Below are 18,725 nucleotides of genomic sequence, written 5' to 3' on the forward strand. Positions count from 1 at the left end.
TTTTTCTTTCGTTATTATCTTGCAACTTCAATGACCAATTTGAGTAAAAATCCTCACTCTTGTTATTTTATGCAATGTTGGGATGCACTAAGTTAGACTTCTTGTCTTTGACAATTACCAAAGGTGTCCAGTGCCTTTAAGCAAACGTTATATGCTTTTATGATCGCAACAGGTGGATTACTATGAGCTCAAATCAAAATGAGATTAAATCTGTATTTTTCTTACACTATTTTTTCCATATCCCAATGGTATGGGATAAAAATGCGAGGAAAACAACACAATGCTGTACACTATGTTGATCATTGACCTTCTGGCTCAGCTCAGCATAAATCTCATTTTGTGACAGAACTCAATTTTGTACATGAAAAAGTTTCATTAACATTACTGCTCTCTTATTAATAATGTTTTGTGTGTGTTTACCTAGGGTCTGTATATGTTTGGTAATGACTCTGAAAATTATAAATGACAACTAAGAGTTACTTGATAAGAAAGTACAGCGTGCTTTGGATAGCATAATGTATATTCTTAAAAACTTCACTTTCAAGTAAAAAAAAAAAAGAAAGATTTTTTGTTTACACTTGTCAAGTCCCCCGAATTTTGTTTCTTTTCAGAAGCGTTACTGCAGTAATGCTTCTCAGATAGTATATATCAATTACAGATTAATCTTCCTTGTTGGACCTATAAATGGCAATAAAAACTAACTTGGTAAGAAGTACGCAGCTTTGGATAGCTTAATGCATTCTGACAAAACTTGACACTTTGAAATACTGCGGTTATGAACAAAACTATCACTTGTTAAAATGTGTTATCTGAGAAGTGTTACTGCAGTAATACTTCTCAGATACTGTAATTTCAATTACAGATTATTCTTCCTGCAGTGACATACTGGCTAAACGCTCTAGATTATAATAAGACAGAAACAAACTGTGGGTTTCAATTACAAAACATATACAATCCCTTTAACTATTAAAGGACAGTAAAAATGGAAACTTAAACAAACAGTAAGATTTTCAAATCTATTTAAGCCTGGTTCATACTTTCTGCGAATGTGAATGCGACAATTCGCAGCAATTGACTTGTGCTCAACTCTTGCAAAACATTCGCTGCGAAACAAACCATGTGAAGTCAAAATTTGCTTTGCATTCGCAGGAAGTATGAACCAGGCTTTAAGTCAACTCAGGTTGGCCTCTTTGATTAGCCATTCAAATATGACCCAACATTCATAGAGCTGATTAAGCACAAAAAGTAGCCAAAGCATCAAAAACACGCTTACCGCAGAAAGGTACAGCCATATCCTACCATGACACAACCACAATTTGTGACTGGTTATTGCTCATTTCTTGTTGGCAGAGTATTTGATAAGCAATCTTTTCTGACAAAAGCCCGGTTCATACTTCCTGCGAATGCAAAGTGAATTTTGACGTCACACGGCTGTTTTCGCAGCGAATGTTTAGCAGGAGTTGAGCACAGGTCAACTGTTTGTGACGTCAAAATTCGTATGCACCAGGATTTTTAAAAATATCTTTCATAAAAGTGCTTGAGCGGAAAATATTGATTAACAATTTTCTGCTAAGCGGAAATGAGCAGGATGCCAGTCACAAATTGTACACATGACATGATAGTTTTGCTGGTAACTTTATTTGGTAAGCATATAGTTTTGTTGTGGTAAAGTAACCCTTTCATGCTTTTAAGCGGCTCATGAAATTTCATAAAGCTGTTGAGCAGAAAATACTGCTAGAAAATTTGTTTTGCTAAGCAAAAAGTTTAGTAGGGCACCAGTCATAACAATGTCCAACTTAACTTATTTTTTGCTGGTTACCTGTTTGTTTAAGCAATGCAGGTTTTGTGCTTAAAGGCTTTATGAAATCGGGCCCTGTAAAGTTATTGAAATAAAACTGATGGAATGTATGGCAATAATCTTTCAGAATCTTTTGTTTTGACTAATAAAATATAAATAAGAACATGAATATAAAAGAGACTCAAACTTGTTAATTATTCGCAGTGTTATTTTAGATCTACCTTTGCCAGCATCCTAAACAAATTAAATTAGTTTCCATCATGAATTCCCTTATTCACTACACTATAGAGTTTACAAAAACATTAAGACTTTATGCGAAAACCACTAATTCCAAACACAAAAGATTAATGGCCACTTGACAGAAAATAATATCGTGCAATACTTTAATTAGTCGGGCTGTCAAGCTATTAATTAGTGAAGCATTTTGTTGGGATGACATTCTTTGGGATGTAGAAAAAGTGAAAAGATGACTATAGGCCCTACTTTACAAAAGAAAACTTACAGTTTCATATTAAATTAGCAAACAGGCCTTAATTATGCATTATGTTAATTGTTTGGGCTGAGCATGGAGCAATGGGCTGAGTTAATAAATTTACTAGTAATATATTAATATCAGGACTTAATTTCATAAAAGCCTAAGCACACAAATGTGCTAAGCATAGACAAGTTAGTTTTTCTTAGCAGAAACTTCATACCCGCCAAAATTCCACAAAGTTGACATTGTTGCAATTATGGTGCCAAACTCATTTTTTGCTTAGCAGCAAAGAAATTTGCTCAGCAGAATTGGGTCCAGGGTGCCGTGGGATTAAGAAAGATTACTTCTGCTGAGAACGAGGTAGTGGGGCGATAAACACACGTTCATGGTGTTGACGTGTTGACTTTCCAACCTCCACCCCAGTAGTCTTGTTCCGAAGAAGCTCGTTTGTCCCCAAAGGCCCAACTGTAGTCCCAACCTGAGTGTTCCAGTTGGGTCAGCCCAACTATAGTGAGGATCCAAACTAGTCTTGGTGAAAGACCCTTTAGTGTTGACTTGTCACAATTTATCCAACGTGAAGGGCGCTATCACTCACGAACCGCTCTCACGTTCGTTGAGCTACGCGTGCTGTAAGATCGTTTCGTGGATGATAGCGCCCTCTGATGGGATAAACTGTGACAAATCAACCCGAGAAGGTCTTCTATCAAGACTAGTTGTTGACATCTCTTGATCCACAACTGGAGCACCCAGTCCCAACTACGGTTAGGACAAGTTGGGATATGTAATTAATGTTTTGTGTGGAGCAATACATTGTTGTAAGTAAAGTGTGAATTTTTAGACTCTTCGTTTCACTTTCAGGGTTAGTTTGCGGTTTTCTGCTTAAGCATGGATTGAATACGTTTGACAGATTGTTGTGAGCAAAAGGTGAGTGCAACTGCAGATAGTTTTTCTTTATGATTTTTTATTTACACACAGATCGGGAAGGATAGATAGAGGGCCGGCAGGACAGGAGGGTTACGATTTGTTTGTTGATCATTTTCGGGAAGATGGAGGATCAGGGTGAGGGTTACGACTACGTATGACTAGAGTCAATTACGTAGCCTAGCCTAGCTTCTAGGCTAGCTAGAGACCTCATAAGATTTATTGCAGCATGGAGGAATAATTTTTTCTTTCTTCCTCCATATTGCAGACAGACTGACGAGTGACATACTATAATTTAAACCATCCATTGCTAATGCTTGATTGATTGAATGATTCGACATACTTACTCAGTTAGTGTCAGTTACAATTACAAATACAATACATGACATGGCCAGGTTAAACTATTGACACACACTCTAGTCCTGTTGTGTTGAGGCATGGGATAACTTTCCGCATGGCGCCACCACTTTTTCACTAATTTTTACAAAAAGGGATATATCAATCAGGTAAATTAGTAGTTGCGATAATCGTAACCCTCCTCCCGACGGCCGCCCAGGCCGGAGGGTTACGAGACTCGTTCGAGCGTAAACGGTTGATCTGGTCCAACACGTACAATTTGGACAGCTAGTCACCAGATTTGCCCCATTTTTACCACTTTTAAAAATCATGACACAAATTCTGAGGGTACTACCTTAATTCGCAATGTCTAATGCAGCCTGCCATAATACTCAAAACACCATTGAGGAAATATTTCGAAGAAAAATGGACAAAAACTTACCAGAATCGGAGCGAATTCACAGGTTCAAATGTCGAACCTGCGTGGGGCGGAGCTTCGGCTGTATGTGTGGGATGTGTGGTTCAAAAGGTCGTGGCAGTGCGTGGGGTGCATTGTGTAGCCGGCAACTGTGCACATATGTGCGGTCTGAGGCTATTCCCGCTTGCGGACTCACATCACTACACGGGCGGACGGGATGTTACACGTGTATTGTACATATACATGGTGTACAGTACTGTGGTGCATATCATGTACATGTACAGTGCATTGTCCTATTTTATATACGGGCCCTGATGACATGTCTTTTGATTTCCTTTTTTTTTTTCATCTGTATTTTCATCAATTATTTATTCGTTTGTCCAGTTCCATTTGTGATCTTTTTGGATTTTATATAGTGTCTTTTTTTATTTAAGAAAGTGTTGTGAATACACCATGAACAGACCGATTGCGATACCAATGTTTACGTATGATCACGTGACCTACAGTACCCAAAGAAAAGGACAGATACACAGCAAAGACATGGGAGGATGGGAAGACTCGTACCAATGGACAAGAAATCGGCCGTATATAACTTTGTCTAGCTAAAAACGAAACCCTTTTTGTAAAGTTGAATGTTGTAACATAAATTTAAATCACACTTGCTGTTCTATATTTCCAGTATTCTATTAAAAAATAGGTTTCTTTTGAGATTATAAACTACGTGAGCTACTGATGTTTGAGCAAGCTCACGCGCCGTAGATTTTGCGCTGTGCACAGCTGAAGTCGGGCTGTGCCGTGAGCGAAGTTGTCCGACTCTAGATGAAAGCTATCCCTTCTAAAAAAAAAAATAAAAATGAGGATTAAAATAAAGGGATTGGCAGCTTTTTCGGGAGAGGAATTTTATTGAAAGTATTGGCAGCAAATTCTTTACAATGAGGGTAACACTTGACACCGTGTGAACATTTCCTAGTTTGGTGGAAAAATGTGTTTACCCATTACTGTTCAGCCACCGCGGTAAGGTCGCATGTTACAAAGCCCTGAATATTCTTCAGTGATTTTAAGAAATTACACTTTCTTACAGGTCACGTGACGTTGCGCGCAATTGGTCTATATTATTGGTTCACTATTTATAATTTAGGCCTATTTTGTAAAGCGCCTTGAGCACAGGGGACTGTGCGCGAAATAAGTGTCCTACCAGTATTAATTATCTTCGTTGTACAACTAACAATAAGCGGGCGGAATTGTTTTTACACCACGGCCAGGGTTTTGGACAACATCGCGTATCCTGTTATTTGCGACAAAAATACATTATCCGTAAGGCCGGTCGCACATTCCCTATTGGAAGATTATTTCAAAAACTAAGGAGGGAAGGAAGCCAGAATTCTATATATTTATTCAACGGTGTTATGCACACATTAATATTATTTTTTTAAAGGATAGTAGGGGTCAAGGGATACTGTTTTTTTAACTTGTCATATGCCGCTTCCATTTTAATTTTCGGTAACCATGCTGCAGTGACTGGAACAATAGCTGTGATTTCGTTTTGCTACATACTTGCTTGCATATCATTGCATGTAAATTTAGTTGTTTATAGTGGCTCCAAACTGATTAAAACAACCTTAGGTTGGTAGACGTTTAACGATATTTTAAATGCCCTAAATAAACAGAGCTTCTACAACGCACTCGATCACAACCCCAATACATGTACCTGGGATGGTCAAACGAAATCACTCAAGAAAAAAATAAGCTTGTCGGAGATCAAGCACAGACTTTAAAAATGTCATAAATATACACAGATAAGTTTAAAATACAAGATTGTATAATACAATTGTTTTAGCGGGTCATTTTCATATCTATAGACATAGAGCGAGGAAGCTTTTTTAAAAGTAAAGCGAGCACAGAAACTTAGAGGTCCTTATTTCGAAACCATGGCGTCGGCTTACGGTTCTTGCCGCAAGTTTACTATTCCTTATTTATTCTTCCGATGTACTTTTTACATTGTATTATTATTACTCACGTGCTCACGGCGCTTTACATTTACAAAAGTAGGCCTCGATTAGAAATAAACAAACAGGCAGTTCACAACACTTTCTTTAAAAAATATTATATAAAAAAGGGGCACTATATAAATTACAAAAAGAACAAATTGAACTGGACAAACGAAGCAGAAATATTAATGAAAATACAAATGATAAAAACAATTATGAAATCGAAAGGCATGTAGGTCACGTGATCATACGTAAACATTGGTATCGCAATCGGTCTGTTCATGGTGTATTCACAACACTTTCTTAAATAAAAAAAGACACTATATAAAATCCAAAAAGATTACAAATGGAACTGGACAAACGAATAAATAATTGATGAAAAAAAAAAAGGAAATCAAAAGACATGTCATCAGGGCCCGTATATAAAATAGGACAATGCACTGTACATGTACATGATATGCACCACAGTACTGTACACCATGTAATGTACATACACGTGTACTGTGTTGTTGCTGATGAGTATAACATCCCGTCCGCCCGTGTAGTGATGTGAGTCCGCAAGCGGGAATAGCCTCGGACCGCACATATTATGTGCACAGTTGCCGGGCTACACAACGCACCCCACGCACTGCCACGACCTTTTGAACCACACATCCCACACATACAGCCGAAGCTCCGCCCCACGCAGGTTCGACATTTGAACCTGTGAATTCGCTCCGATTCTGGTAAGTTTTTGTCCATTTTTCTTCGAAATATTTCCTCAATGGTGTTTTGAGTATTATGGCAGGCTGCATTAGACATTGCGGATTAAGGTAGTACCCTCAGAATTTGTGTCATGATTTTTAAAAGTGGTAAAAATGGGGCAAATCTGGTGACTAGCTGTCCAAATTGTACGTGTTGGACCAGATCAACCGTTTACGCTCGAACGAGTCTCGTAACCCTCCGGCCTGGGCGGCCGTCGGGAGGAGGGTTACGATTATCGCAACTAGTAAATTAGATACTATATTATTTTATTTCGAATGAAAAAGTGGTGGCGCCATACGGAAACTTTTCCGAGGCATGACTGAGGTTTGTTCAAAAGCGAAACAAACCTCATCCACAGTTCCAGATCCAGTTAAGTACTTTATTCTTTTTGTACAGATTCCATCTTCACTATTGCCATGACAACACTAAATAGCAGCTGGCAGCTAAGTTTCTTCTTTTAAGGTAGTGAGATTCTGACCCAGCATTCACCATGGGAAGGTCACCAGAGGTCATGATCGGCATGTGCTATGGATCCATGGCATTGTTTCTCTCCATTCTTCATAATGTGTTTCTGCTGTATCACGTGGATGTCTTTGTCTCTGTCTACCACATTGACAAGACATCATTCTGGATTGGGGAGGTTAGTATTGTATCAGGCCTGCAGCCGATTTCATGAAACGCTAGGATTGATCCTATCTCGAGTTAGGATGAGTTACCCGTCCTAATTTAGGATGGGTTCAATGCGTCATATGCCTAATGGATATGAAACTTAACTCGTCCCAAGTCCTAAGATTAATCCTAAGTTAGGAAGAGTTTGATGAAATGAACGGCTGAGAGTATAGCCCAGTGTGGACTCCTCCTTTGCAGTGGCACTGACTGACGTTCTACCCAGGGCTAGCCTCAGCAGTGGTACTTTAGCTAGGCAACGAAGGTTATTATTTACTACTTACGGTTTAATGGGTAGAATAATTAGGCGTAGCCTTTGTGACCCCAGGAATTTCCTGTGTTTGATATCCTGAGAATTGGCTGGTTTATTTTTAATTTTTATGCAAGATGCCGGACACACAAGGCCTGAAGGCCACTTCAAGATGTGGGCTACAATTGAAATAATTTGTTAATCTTCAGTCTTCTCTTCCCTCAGACAATTTTTCTCCTCTGGAATTCCTTCAACGACCCTCTGTTTGGCTGGCTGAGTGACAAGTCATTGCTCAATAGTGAAAAGTAAGTAATGAAACACAAATGCATCCTTGTCATTGATTTCACCAAATATTTCACTGTGAATGAGAAAAATGTTGCCTAACATGTTTTACATTTTTTATGAAAAGAGGGGGTTCACAAATATTAGTTGTTGGGTCCTTTCTAGGACGACAACAACTCAAGAGAAAGATAGCCAAGGTGGTCTAACACTACAGTCATTAGTTGTTGGACCACCAGTTCTTTCTTTGCATTTGTACCATAGGTCCTTTAGATTGAAAACAGTTTGCAACAACTTCTTTTTCTCAATTCCTGATAAATGACGAAGCACACTCATCAAACCATAGAGGATAAACCCCCAGACTTTTCTCAGAGCCACCACATCTTCTAAAAAGAGATTGTTGAATGGTGTAGACAATAAAATATCTATTAAAATGTTTTCCTCCACCAGAGTGACTAGTAAGTTCGGTAGTGAGCCTGAGTTGGTAGCGAGACGTCTCTGGGCACTGACCGTCAACGGACCCCTGATGGCCATCTCATTCATGCTGTTCTGGTTTGTGTGGTCGTTTCCTGGGTTACAGTTTGCTGTTGTCCTGTGTCTCTATGATGGGTTCCTGACGGCAGTGGATTTACATCATACAGCACTGCTGGCCGATCTAGCCCTATTGGCAAAAGACAGGTCGGGGACAGTTCTTTCTTGAAAAATTCTCTCACTTAGTGTAATTTGCTCAATAGTTGGTACATATGTGTTTCATGTAATACAAGTTTACAGTGAAAAATGACAAAAGTGTTTTTTCCTTCTTTTTGAACATGTAAGGTGACTAATTATGAAATGAGTTGAGTGCTAGAGGGCAGGGCTTGAAACTTACACTGGACCGCAGGCCTAAGACCAGTGATTTTAGCATTAAACTCACGGCTGGACAAGTCGGGGGGCCATGTGTTTTTGTTCAAATGTTGACTTTTTAGTCTTATAAATATCCTGTAACTCTGTTGAGTATTATACATTACTTATCATTCAATACAAACAAGATAAATCTTCTCTTAGAATTTAGCAGTATTTAAGTGAGATGGAATTCGAGTATGATTTTATGGCCCTTTGCGAAACCACGGCTTTGGCTCCGGATGTGGCTCAGGCTAGCTTGGTGCTCGCAGTCGTTTTGACATTTGAGTGTGCTCTGGGAATGCGCTTAGGTCTTCAGACCAGAGCACAGAGCCTGAAGCCGAGTCCAAAGCTGAAGCCCTGGATTATTTTGTAAAGGGTCTATATAAGATGCTCACATACAAAAATAACAATTTACTGAAGATTAAAATGTTTTTTATTCCCGTCATACAGAACTAAACTAAATGGCTACAGTTCAATGTTTGGCGCCCTGGGTTCTCTGTCAGTGTTTCTGTCTTACGCTGTGTGGGACCGAGACAACTTGCAGGCCTTTCAAGCCTTCTGCTTCGTCCTAGCTACGTTCTCGGCCCTGGGATTTTTCTTCGTTTCTCGTTACCTGAGTCGTGAATATCGACGCCTGCATAAGAAGGATGATAGTTTAGCATCAGTCGTTAGGTAAGATGATACTATTGACAAAAGTAATAATCATCAATGAATCAATCATTAAACTTAGAAGCCTTGTTACTCATATAGCCGTACAATAAACTCTTGGTAGATTCTAAGATGCTGAAAGTGATGGTGTGATGATTCCAACTCATAGGTGTAGTGAAGGCACAATCATACTTTTAACAACAAAACCCAAGTTTGGTACTTTTGTCACAACATCTGTTAACATGATTGAAAGTTTTGCGAACATTCAACTGTTCATGACATCCAAGGCAGTTTGTTTATCAACAATGAAAAGGTCAATAGCCTTTTATCAAGGCACAGCCATCTTTATTTTCTCATTTGCCGCTCACTGTAACCAAACTGCTGGAAAGGCCAATGGTCTGGCTCCTTTTTGTCAATAAATATTGGCATTCATTATTGCTATGGGATACAGAGATCATGACCAATATGATGGCAGCATAATGGTCTATTGCTAAAATTCATGATCAACATTCCTCCATTGGAAGTCTATGACCTCTTGAAAAAACCCATGCTGAACCACACAGTATTAATCACGTTTGTTGTTTCTTGTTTTATTAATAGTGTTCCAACAGCAGCAGAAAGTGTCACAGAAGAGCAAATAACCATCAAACATTATGTGAAACAACTTAGAAAACATTCAAATTTTCATTGGTTTGCCGTTCTCAATTTAGTTCAAGTAAGTGTAAAAGCCTGGTTAATTCATTACACATAAAATGGAAATTCAGAGCCAATTTTCATGACATATTAGTACGCACTTTGCAAACATTTTTAAAGCAATAAAAAAAAATTATGGACCATGCTGAACTGACTGTTTGGACTTTTGTCACATATTATGGGCAATTGAACATTTTCAGTGTTTTCTATTGTCAAGAAATTAAAACTTTATGGTATTTTAGCTGACAATAAGTTTCTGCTTGGCAAGTTATTGTGCTTACAAGCTTCATGAAATTTAGGGTGTTGTGGTTGAGCGATTGAGAGCACCGAGTTCAAGTTCTGGTGGCTAAGTCATCAGAGTGTGGGTTCGAATCGTGTTTATATTATGTGTGTCCTTGAGCAAGTTCCTTTACTATAACTGCTTCTCTCCACCCAGGGGTATAAATGGATACCTGTGAGGGTAGAGGTTGATATTGTGTTTGAAAAAGCCTTCTGAGCTCACGGCAGCTCGGGTTGTTTACTCCCAAGTGAGCTAAGAGGATGAAAGGAAGGTTATTGACCCAATGACAAGGGCACTAATAAAGATGATTGATGCGGTTATTATGCACTATATAAGAACTAGTTATTGTTATCAAATTTGGCCCAGACTGTACAAGTTCAAACAGTTATAAAAACCAATCTGTGATATTCCTTACCTCTCAATTATACATGATTCTATTTTATCTCCCTGTACAGGTGTTCAATTGTCATTTTAACAGCAATTTTTTCCCGCTGTTTTTGGAAAGACTCCTCGGGGGCGTGCTTACCCCGGCCATGGGTTCACTGCTCATCGGTACTTCGTTCGTCATCCCTCATATCAACAACCTGTACTTTCTGTCATTGTGTCGTACATATGGCGTTTATACAGTCATCCGATGGTTGTTTTATTGCAAGTGTATGCTGAGTGGGTTTATGTTGTTTGCTGGACCAAACAACCTGTGGTTGCTGTGTGCCTTCATAGCTAGGTGAGATACTTTATAATGTAATAATATTGAAGTCTTATATAGCGCAAGTATCTACCAAACAAGGTACTCAAGGCGCTGTGTGCATTCATAGCTAGGTGAGTTAAGGCCCGGTCACACTGCAGCGATAACGAGAACGATAACGATAACGACGCAACGAGAACGCAGTCCATTGGTTGAATGAGCATGTGCAAATTCTGCGTGGAGCAATTTGACCAATAGAATGCGTTCTCTTTGTGTCGTTGTCGTTATCGTTTTCGGAATCGCTGCAGTGGACCGGGCCTTAATTTATTATTTGTGATGAATATCTTTTCCAGCTGCAAAAGTTCATTCTTACACACAGTACAGTCATAATGTTTTTATGTAAAATTGAATGCATAATGAGCTTCAACACTCTGGACCTCTGGAACAATTAAATCGGCCCAGCTTTTGGACTGTTTATTGGTAAGGCGGAATGAATGAGTGACAATCAAATGATTCTTCCAACTTTCTCAGTATTTAATCGCTTCAAATAATCGCATTCATTCAGGCTTTACAATCGGAAGAGAAGTCTCCTGAATTCTGCAAAATCTAGTCCGCGGCAGTAGAATTTATAGCAAGACAAGTTCTCTAAAGAACAGCAAGTAGATAAACACATGGTTCGACCGCAAACAAAATACTAATTGGTACCTCACCTTGTAATGCCTCAAATCCCATATTTTACACTCATTTTTTTACATGTCCCGGTGGACCCAACTCTGATCCACCCATCACAGTAATCGTGTGTTCACCAAAGTTACCGCATACAAAAATACACATTGAAACCTCATCTTGCAATGTCTCAAAATTCATGTTTTGCATCTCCCATTGGACCCACCCATTGCAGTAACCGTGTGTTCACCGAAGGCACCTGTAAGCTTCTCAACCTAGTGATCAGCGATCTCGTTGACGAAGACTGTGTCCTTCACCGCCGTAAGCAAGCTGTGTCTGCACTGGTGTTTGGTACGGCTTCTCTACTGTCCAAACCGGGACAGACTATAGCTCCTCTACTTGGGACAACACTTCTTGCCATTCAAACAGGTCAGTTAAAAACTATCACTCACTCGGTCGTCCACAGGGGGGCTCGAGTATGGCTTTTCCAAGTAAATCTGTCTGGCATGAGGGTGGCTAGTTCGTCTGTTGATTCTACACCGGGGTCTTTTTGCAGCACCCTGGTGTAAGACATTTTTTATTTTTCTGGTATCCTGTGTCTGTGAGATGGTTTCCAGAGAATGACTTTGTGTGCCTCTGACTCTAGGTGCCTAAAAACCCTTGATCAAAAATACTGGTTATTTGGGGTTAGAGAAAGAAAGGTTTTCCCATAGTGGGATTTGAACCAACGCCCTAACATGCTGGGTCTTACGGTCTACTAACTGAGCTATCTAGCCCTATGTTAGCAGTCTCTTTATTTTGTTGGTAACTTTGTTAGAGAGCCCGCCAACATGGGGTTAAATAGCTTTAGTTGGTAGGGCACTGGCATGTCATCTGGAGGTTGTGGGTTCAAATCCTGCTCCTATAAAAAAAAAAACTTTCAACTCAAAACTTGTTAGAATTTACCCAGTCAGTTTTCCTTGTGATTTACTATTTGTTATAAAAAATACTTTTGTGGGAGTTGGGATTTTGACCCTTCTCTACCATCCCCTTAAATCAAAAAATTTAATTTGATTACTTTCAGGTCATGACATTTTCCAGTCCAACTCCGGTAACATCCGTGCAATCGGCGCCCTCAGTGCCTCCGAGACGGAGATGGTGCGCGTAGGGTGCTTCAACTGTCTGGTGTACATCCCATTGCTGTGTTCGATCGTCCAGATTTTCCTCTGGTCCAAGTTCACACTTCACGGCTCTAGACTGGAATGGGTGAAGAGAGTTCGCGCTGGTGATATTTTGACGCAAGTGTAGTCCGGACTCTGAAGTTCATGTTTTTGTTGATTGGTTTCCAGGAACCAGTTTCAACCAAAGAAGATACTTTTGCTTTACATGTTTGTGAACATTCTGTTATGAACCATTTAAAGGCACTGGACACTATTGGTAATTACTCAAAATAATTATGAACATAAAAACTTACTTAGTAATGAGCAATGCAGAGCAGTTGATAGTATAAGCGTTGTGCATCTGAAAGCCTATAAAGTAATGCAACTGAGTTTTTTTTTCTTTCATTCTTTATTCTTTTGCAATTTGGATGACCAATTGAGCCCAAATTTTCACCGGTTCGTTATTTTACGCATATTATTATGTTTGGATACACCAAGTGAGAATACTGGTCTTTGACAAATACCAAACGTGTCCAGTGCCTTTAAGTGCAGTTTTAGATATAGACTGTGCAAGTCTCTCTTGATCGAAAATGAGATAAAAGTTGGATGAAAAACCTATTTTTCTTTGAAATAACTCAAAGCAATAAGCACTAAGGAAAGACCCTGCTAGGGTCGAGGACAAAAATGCTTATTTATCAGGAATCATGCCCAAATGTGTGCTACCCTTACATGAATTTTATAATGACGTAACATTCTTAACTGTTTAAAAGTAACTAAAAACGGAGATCATTTTTTTTTTCAGGTTTTATTTGTGGACTTGTTAAAATTAAATTTACTTTCATTTGTTACATGACAAAAGTTAACTTCCCAAAGAATATGATGTTGTTTTTGAAGCCATAAACTACCTGAATAGCCTATGCGTACAACTCAATATGGTCGGACCAACTTTGTCCAGGAAGTTTGAAATCTCCCGACACTTGCACGGTCTATAGACAACCTTATGACAGCTCCTAAAAGTAAAATTGGGCCTTTGTTTAAAACCTATTTGTGCCTTGCGAATTAACTTCTTGAGTACTATTTTCTGTATTGTACAAATTCATAAACTTTGCCAAGTTAAAAAAATTAAATATACCTTGTTGCAAGGATGCATTTAAGCAGGTGTACTGTACATAATTATATATTTAAAATTCATTATGTTTTATCAAAGCAATGTATCTTAGTTGTTGTGACGGCTCCATCACTGGACCAGTTCCGGAGCCGGCTGTCCAGCCTATGGCTCCCTTAAGCTGCAGTTTTCTTTTACTTGCACTAGCAGCCTACCTGCATCTGTATAAATACACCTTATTTCACGTATTCTGTGAGCTTTTTTACCGACATGTTCCCGTGGCCTGCTTACTTTTGCACTTCATAGAACGATATTACTCACACGTTAGGCTTGTACTCGTATAGGAAGAAGAAGAAGAAGAAGAATTGCATTTATCTTTACTTGAAACGCTTTTGCATAGCGTTATCAAGCCACCGCTTTATATTACGTCACGTTTCTTTTCTTCATTTGTATATTTCATAGGATACACAAACATATCAAAATTAAATTGCGTAAAATTTCACAAGTTAATACGTAGACCACTATTTTATAAAAATTTACAACAGGCTTGGGGCCTTTCTCAAAGCTCGGCTTGGGCTACGGCTCAGGCTTAGGCTCCGTGTGCTGTGTTTACGCAGCTTGCATTTAACCTGCATTTTTGAGCGGCGCGTATTGCACGGATATCAGCACGCGGAGCCTGAGCCGGAGCCCAAGAGGAGCTTTGAGAAAGGCCCTTGATATTCATCCTACCGAAAAATGTTTATTGTAAGGTCTGAAAAGTCTATTTAGACCCTACACTGTTTTGTGTGCATTTATAGGTAAGCCCTTGCACTCAATAAAACTATCCTAATTTTTTATTTCCAAAGACCAAAATATCATCTTGCAACAGAGACAGTGTGTCCTGAAATGCAAAGTATTCATGTACCTGTGGGTTTTGGAACCAATTGTTTTTAATCATATATAAATGTAGTTATAGGCAGTGGACACTATTGGTAATTACTCAAAATAATTATGAGCATAAAATCTTACTTGGTGACGAGTAATGGGGAGAGGTTGGTAGTATAAAACATTGTGAGAAACAGCTCCCCCTGAAGTGACGCAGTTTTCAAGAAAGAAGTAATTTTCCCAAATTTGATTTCGAGACCTAATATTTAGATTTTGAGGTCTCAAAATCAAGCATCGGAAGGCACAAAGGTGTTTTTTCTTTCATTATTATTTTAAAACTTCATCGACTGATTGAGTTCAAATTTACACAGGTTTGTTATTTTATGCATGTGTTGAGATACACCAAGTGAGAAGGTAGTCTTTGATAAATACCAATAGTGTCCAGTGTCTTTTAGGATTGAACCCCCCCCCCCCCCCCGCCACAAAAAAAACCCTATAAATAAATAAAACTTGTATAAGTTATGGTGCTTTAGCCTTACAAAAACAAGGGATCATTTTATCATCAAGATATATTTTTGGCAGCTTCACATATATATATTTTGTACACGTAGTCATTTAATGACTGCATCAGGGCTATGGAATAGTTCCATGGCTTCACCAACACCAGTATTTTTATAATGTTAGTTGTTATATTTTGATTGGTAGAATTTACATGTATGATTTGTTAGTCATAAAATTAATGTTGATTAAAATAACATAAATATATATTGTGCTTTATCAACGGATGTTTTCAAATGGTGGTTATTTTGTGGTGTACAGCAGAGGTATCTTTTAAATATAAGAGACACATTTATTAATTGTCATCAAGTTGATATTTTTCAGCAGTTATGCTCTTACTTGATAAACAAATTCAACATTAGATGCTTTCTGCTGCAATGTGGGGGACATTTCAAAAGTGTTGCACACATATTGTTATCCCAGTTCCAGAATTTTTATTTTTATTTTTGGGGACGTTCACATTTCCAATTTTCAGTCAAAGGAAATGAAGGTGGATTGGGGGGGAGCTCAAGTGCTCAGTTCTGTACATCTGCAACTTTGTTTTGAACTGTTTTTTGGGGGTACTTTTTCATAAAAAAATGATTAACCAGTTATACTTTCAAAGCCTCCTCACAATTTGCTGATTATAGGGATGGAGGGGTCGCGATTTGCCATAAACCAAACCAATGTTGGTCTCTGGCACAACACCTTCACTGTAAAAAGTGTCAAAATAAAGCCTCCTTGAAAGAATGAAAAATTAACGGCGGTTGTAAACATCGCCCTCTGTTGTCGATAAATGGTGAACCAATCTTAAACTCTGGATGGGGGACGTCGTAAAAACACCATGGGAGCCCGTCGTGCATCACAAGACGGCAGTTTTTTTTCATGTCTTTTATGTGCTGAGCATTCATTGCTCAAACGGTGTCTGGACGTACGAGTTGTGATGAATAAACAATGCCCTTTTAGCTCACAGGTAACATTGCTGTAAAAGAGATAATCGGTGTTGCAAACCACAGAAAAGCCATTTGAGTTTTAACCATGTTGTTACTTTGTTCAGTGACAGTGAGACTGAGAGCGAAGAAAACAGAATGCTAAAATTGCATGATCAGCGGAAGTGTTCATTAGGAATTGGTGTACAGCCGAGAGAACAAAAATGGTCACCGAATAAACTTTCTATGCTGAGTGGTGACTCGTTTATGTAGTGAAACCACAGTGTGTCAGCTTCACCACCGTCAGCACACACCGTCCTCTTGCGGGAAAGGTCGCGAGCCTCCAACGGCGGAAAAGTGTCGGGGGGATACGGTAAGCAGAAAATGTGTCGGAGTGATTGTAAACGATTTCTTGCTTGCAGTTCCAGTACATGCACTGGACGAACAACATGATCATGTGTGTTTATACTATTTGTCACTGCATGGTGTCCTCCTAAAGCAACACTGACTTCACGTTTCATGTTCTCGTCTTAGTCACGCTACGGTAGTCATTTGAACTCAGTCAAATACACCACAGCACAGTTCAATTCTTCCGTTTGGCTGACTCTTTTTTTGTGTGTTTACCATTCTACTTCAAGGCAAACATGTGATTGTGTTGACAAAACAGCTCTGTTTTATTCAAGCAGTGGATAATCACTCGTTACTCGGTGTTGACTCAAATGAATTGCTCGTTCTCGTAGTCAGTTATGGAGTGAAATTTGTTGGACGAAGTTCAGTTTGGTTTTCCCTCTGATAAGCGAATAATCTGATGACTTTAGGAATTGTTCGTTCTCGCATAAGAAGAGAGGGACATGATGTCAATGAGCAGACGCTTTTCTATCATGGATCGTGATGACAGTAACTTTGTTGTGACCAGAAAGTCACAGCACTGGGACCGGCGGAAAGCATGGATATGTTTGTTCGTCTGGCCGTGTATACTTATTTGTCTTGCTGGTGGGGCGGGGAGCTATGATCCTCGACCACGCTTTCCACACATCAACAGACGAGGTATTCTTCCTGCATTAATGGGAAAAAACCAAGAACCCATGAAGGTTGATAATAAAGGTGCTCATCAGGCGGTGGCGCAACCACCTAAGATGGCCCCCCCAAGAAATCCAAATGTACCCCACCCGGGACGAAGAGTCCCCCCAGAACAGCCAAGGGTTCGCTACGATCATGTACTAACAAGAAACTCGGAAGAGACGCGATACAAATGGACAGAAAACCAGCGAGCGTTCTTTGCATGCCCCAAGGACACCTTTATCGGGGAGATCTCGTATCGTTTTGACGCAGTCCAGTCTCAACTCGTCAAACCCTTTGGATGGGGATCAGGCGGTTCCGTCTACTCGGTCCGAGACAAGTTCAAGAAATTACTCTCCCCAGAAAAAGAAACCATATCGCTTTTACGGCAACCACGCAACAGTGACGAACCAAAGCAAGCAGACGCTTTTAAAAACTTAGTAAATCCACCGATAGCCCAGTCCCCTCTCACCGAAACCGGTTGCGATCCAATCCTCTACTGTCTTGGACACCAAGCTTGTCTGTTTAAAATTACTGTGGACCTTTGTGCGTGCGATCCTGTACCGGGCAAGCGGAAAATGTTCTTCATAAATGTACGATGTGTCAAAGACAGTTCGTTGTCCACGTATTTATGGAGACAGGAGGAGGAAACATTGAAGAAGGAGATGGATGAGGTAGTTTACATCGTCCATGATGACAAGACGTCAAACAAACAAGTTGCTCAGCTACATATCAACAAGATGACAGAAGAAGAGATTTTTGGGGTCAACTGTCCGAAGCCAAGTCAAGTCCTACAGCACGGGTAAGTTTTTCTGTTCTTTGAAAGGATGTCGGACAATTCGTACCTTTGCCACTTCGTAACCTGGATACTTCGTTCCTTTGGGACACTTCATACCGTAATCAAATTGGTCACTTCGTACCATGGGCGCCGCCCATGGTACGCGGGGTTAGTGACCATCGGCTGAGTCACTTCGTAGATTCATTAAAATGTGTATTCCTTTTTAAATAAGCTAACGTTTGTTGAGGCTACAAAATTATAAATGTGAAATTAATGTTTTTAATGTCCGCCAAGGAAGCAGATCTTCATACCACATGATTTTTTTAGAGTCACAGAATCACGCAATCGTCAAAATAGCTCATTTGTCCCATCAAAATAATAATTGATTGAATTTGCTTTGATTTCATAATCATCACAAAGCACAAAATAATCATAAACGATACAGAAATCCCGATTTAGTACGAGGTAGGAAGTGTCTTGTAAGAAAGTAGGAAGTGTCCAAGGTATGAAGTGTCCAAAGTCATTTCCTACCTTGCAAAGGTACGAAGTGTCCAGGGTATGAAGTGGCAAAGGTACAAAGTGTCC

The 18,725-nt window shown here is 39.4% G+C and overlaps 2 protein-coding genes across 2 annotated transcripts in view; both read left to right on the top strand.

Moving 5' to 3' along the window:
• Nucleotides 1-3,004: 3,004 nt before the first annotated feature.
• LOC139940975 (transmembrane protein 180-like) lies at nt 3,005-15,312 on the top strand. The gene is made up of 9 exons (XM_071937382.1): nt 3,005-3,197; nt 7,077-7,320; nt 7,822-7,901; nt 8,326-8,553; nt 9,208-9,429; nt 10,006-10,120; nt 10,834-11,102; nt 11,965-12,158; nt 12,793-15,312. The coding sequence occupies exons 2-9, from the start codon at nt 7,171-7,173 to the stop codon at nt 13,014-13,016; spliced, it is 1,482 nt and encodes a 493-aa protein (XP_071793483.1). The 5' UTR covers nt 3,005-3,197; nt 7,077-7,170; the 3' UTR covers nt 13,017-15,312.
• Nucleotides 15,313-16,203: 891 nt separating this feature from the next.
• Nucleotides 16,204-18,725, top strand: part of LOC139940810 (uncharacterized) — a 104,661-nt gene continuing 102,139 nt past the window's right edge. Inside the window, exon 1 of the mRNA XM_071937194.1 lies at nt 16,204-18,164. Within this exon, the coding sequence (XP_071793295.1) occupies nt 17,155-18,164 (1,010 nt within the window). The 5' untranslated portion in view covers nt 16,204-17,154. The remainder of the gene's footprint in view (nt 18,165-18,725) is intronic.

The sequence above is a fragment of the Asterias amurensis genome, chromosome 8, assembly GCF_032118995.1.
Source record: "Asterias amurensis chromosome 8, ASM3211899v1".
Lineage (NCBI taxonomy): Eukaryota > Metazoa > Echinodermata > Asteroidea > Forcipulatida > Asteriidae > Asterias > Asterias amurensis.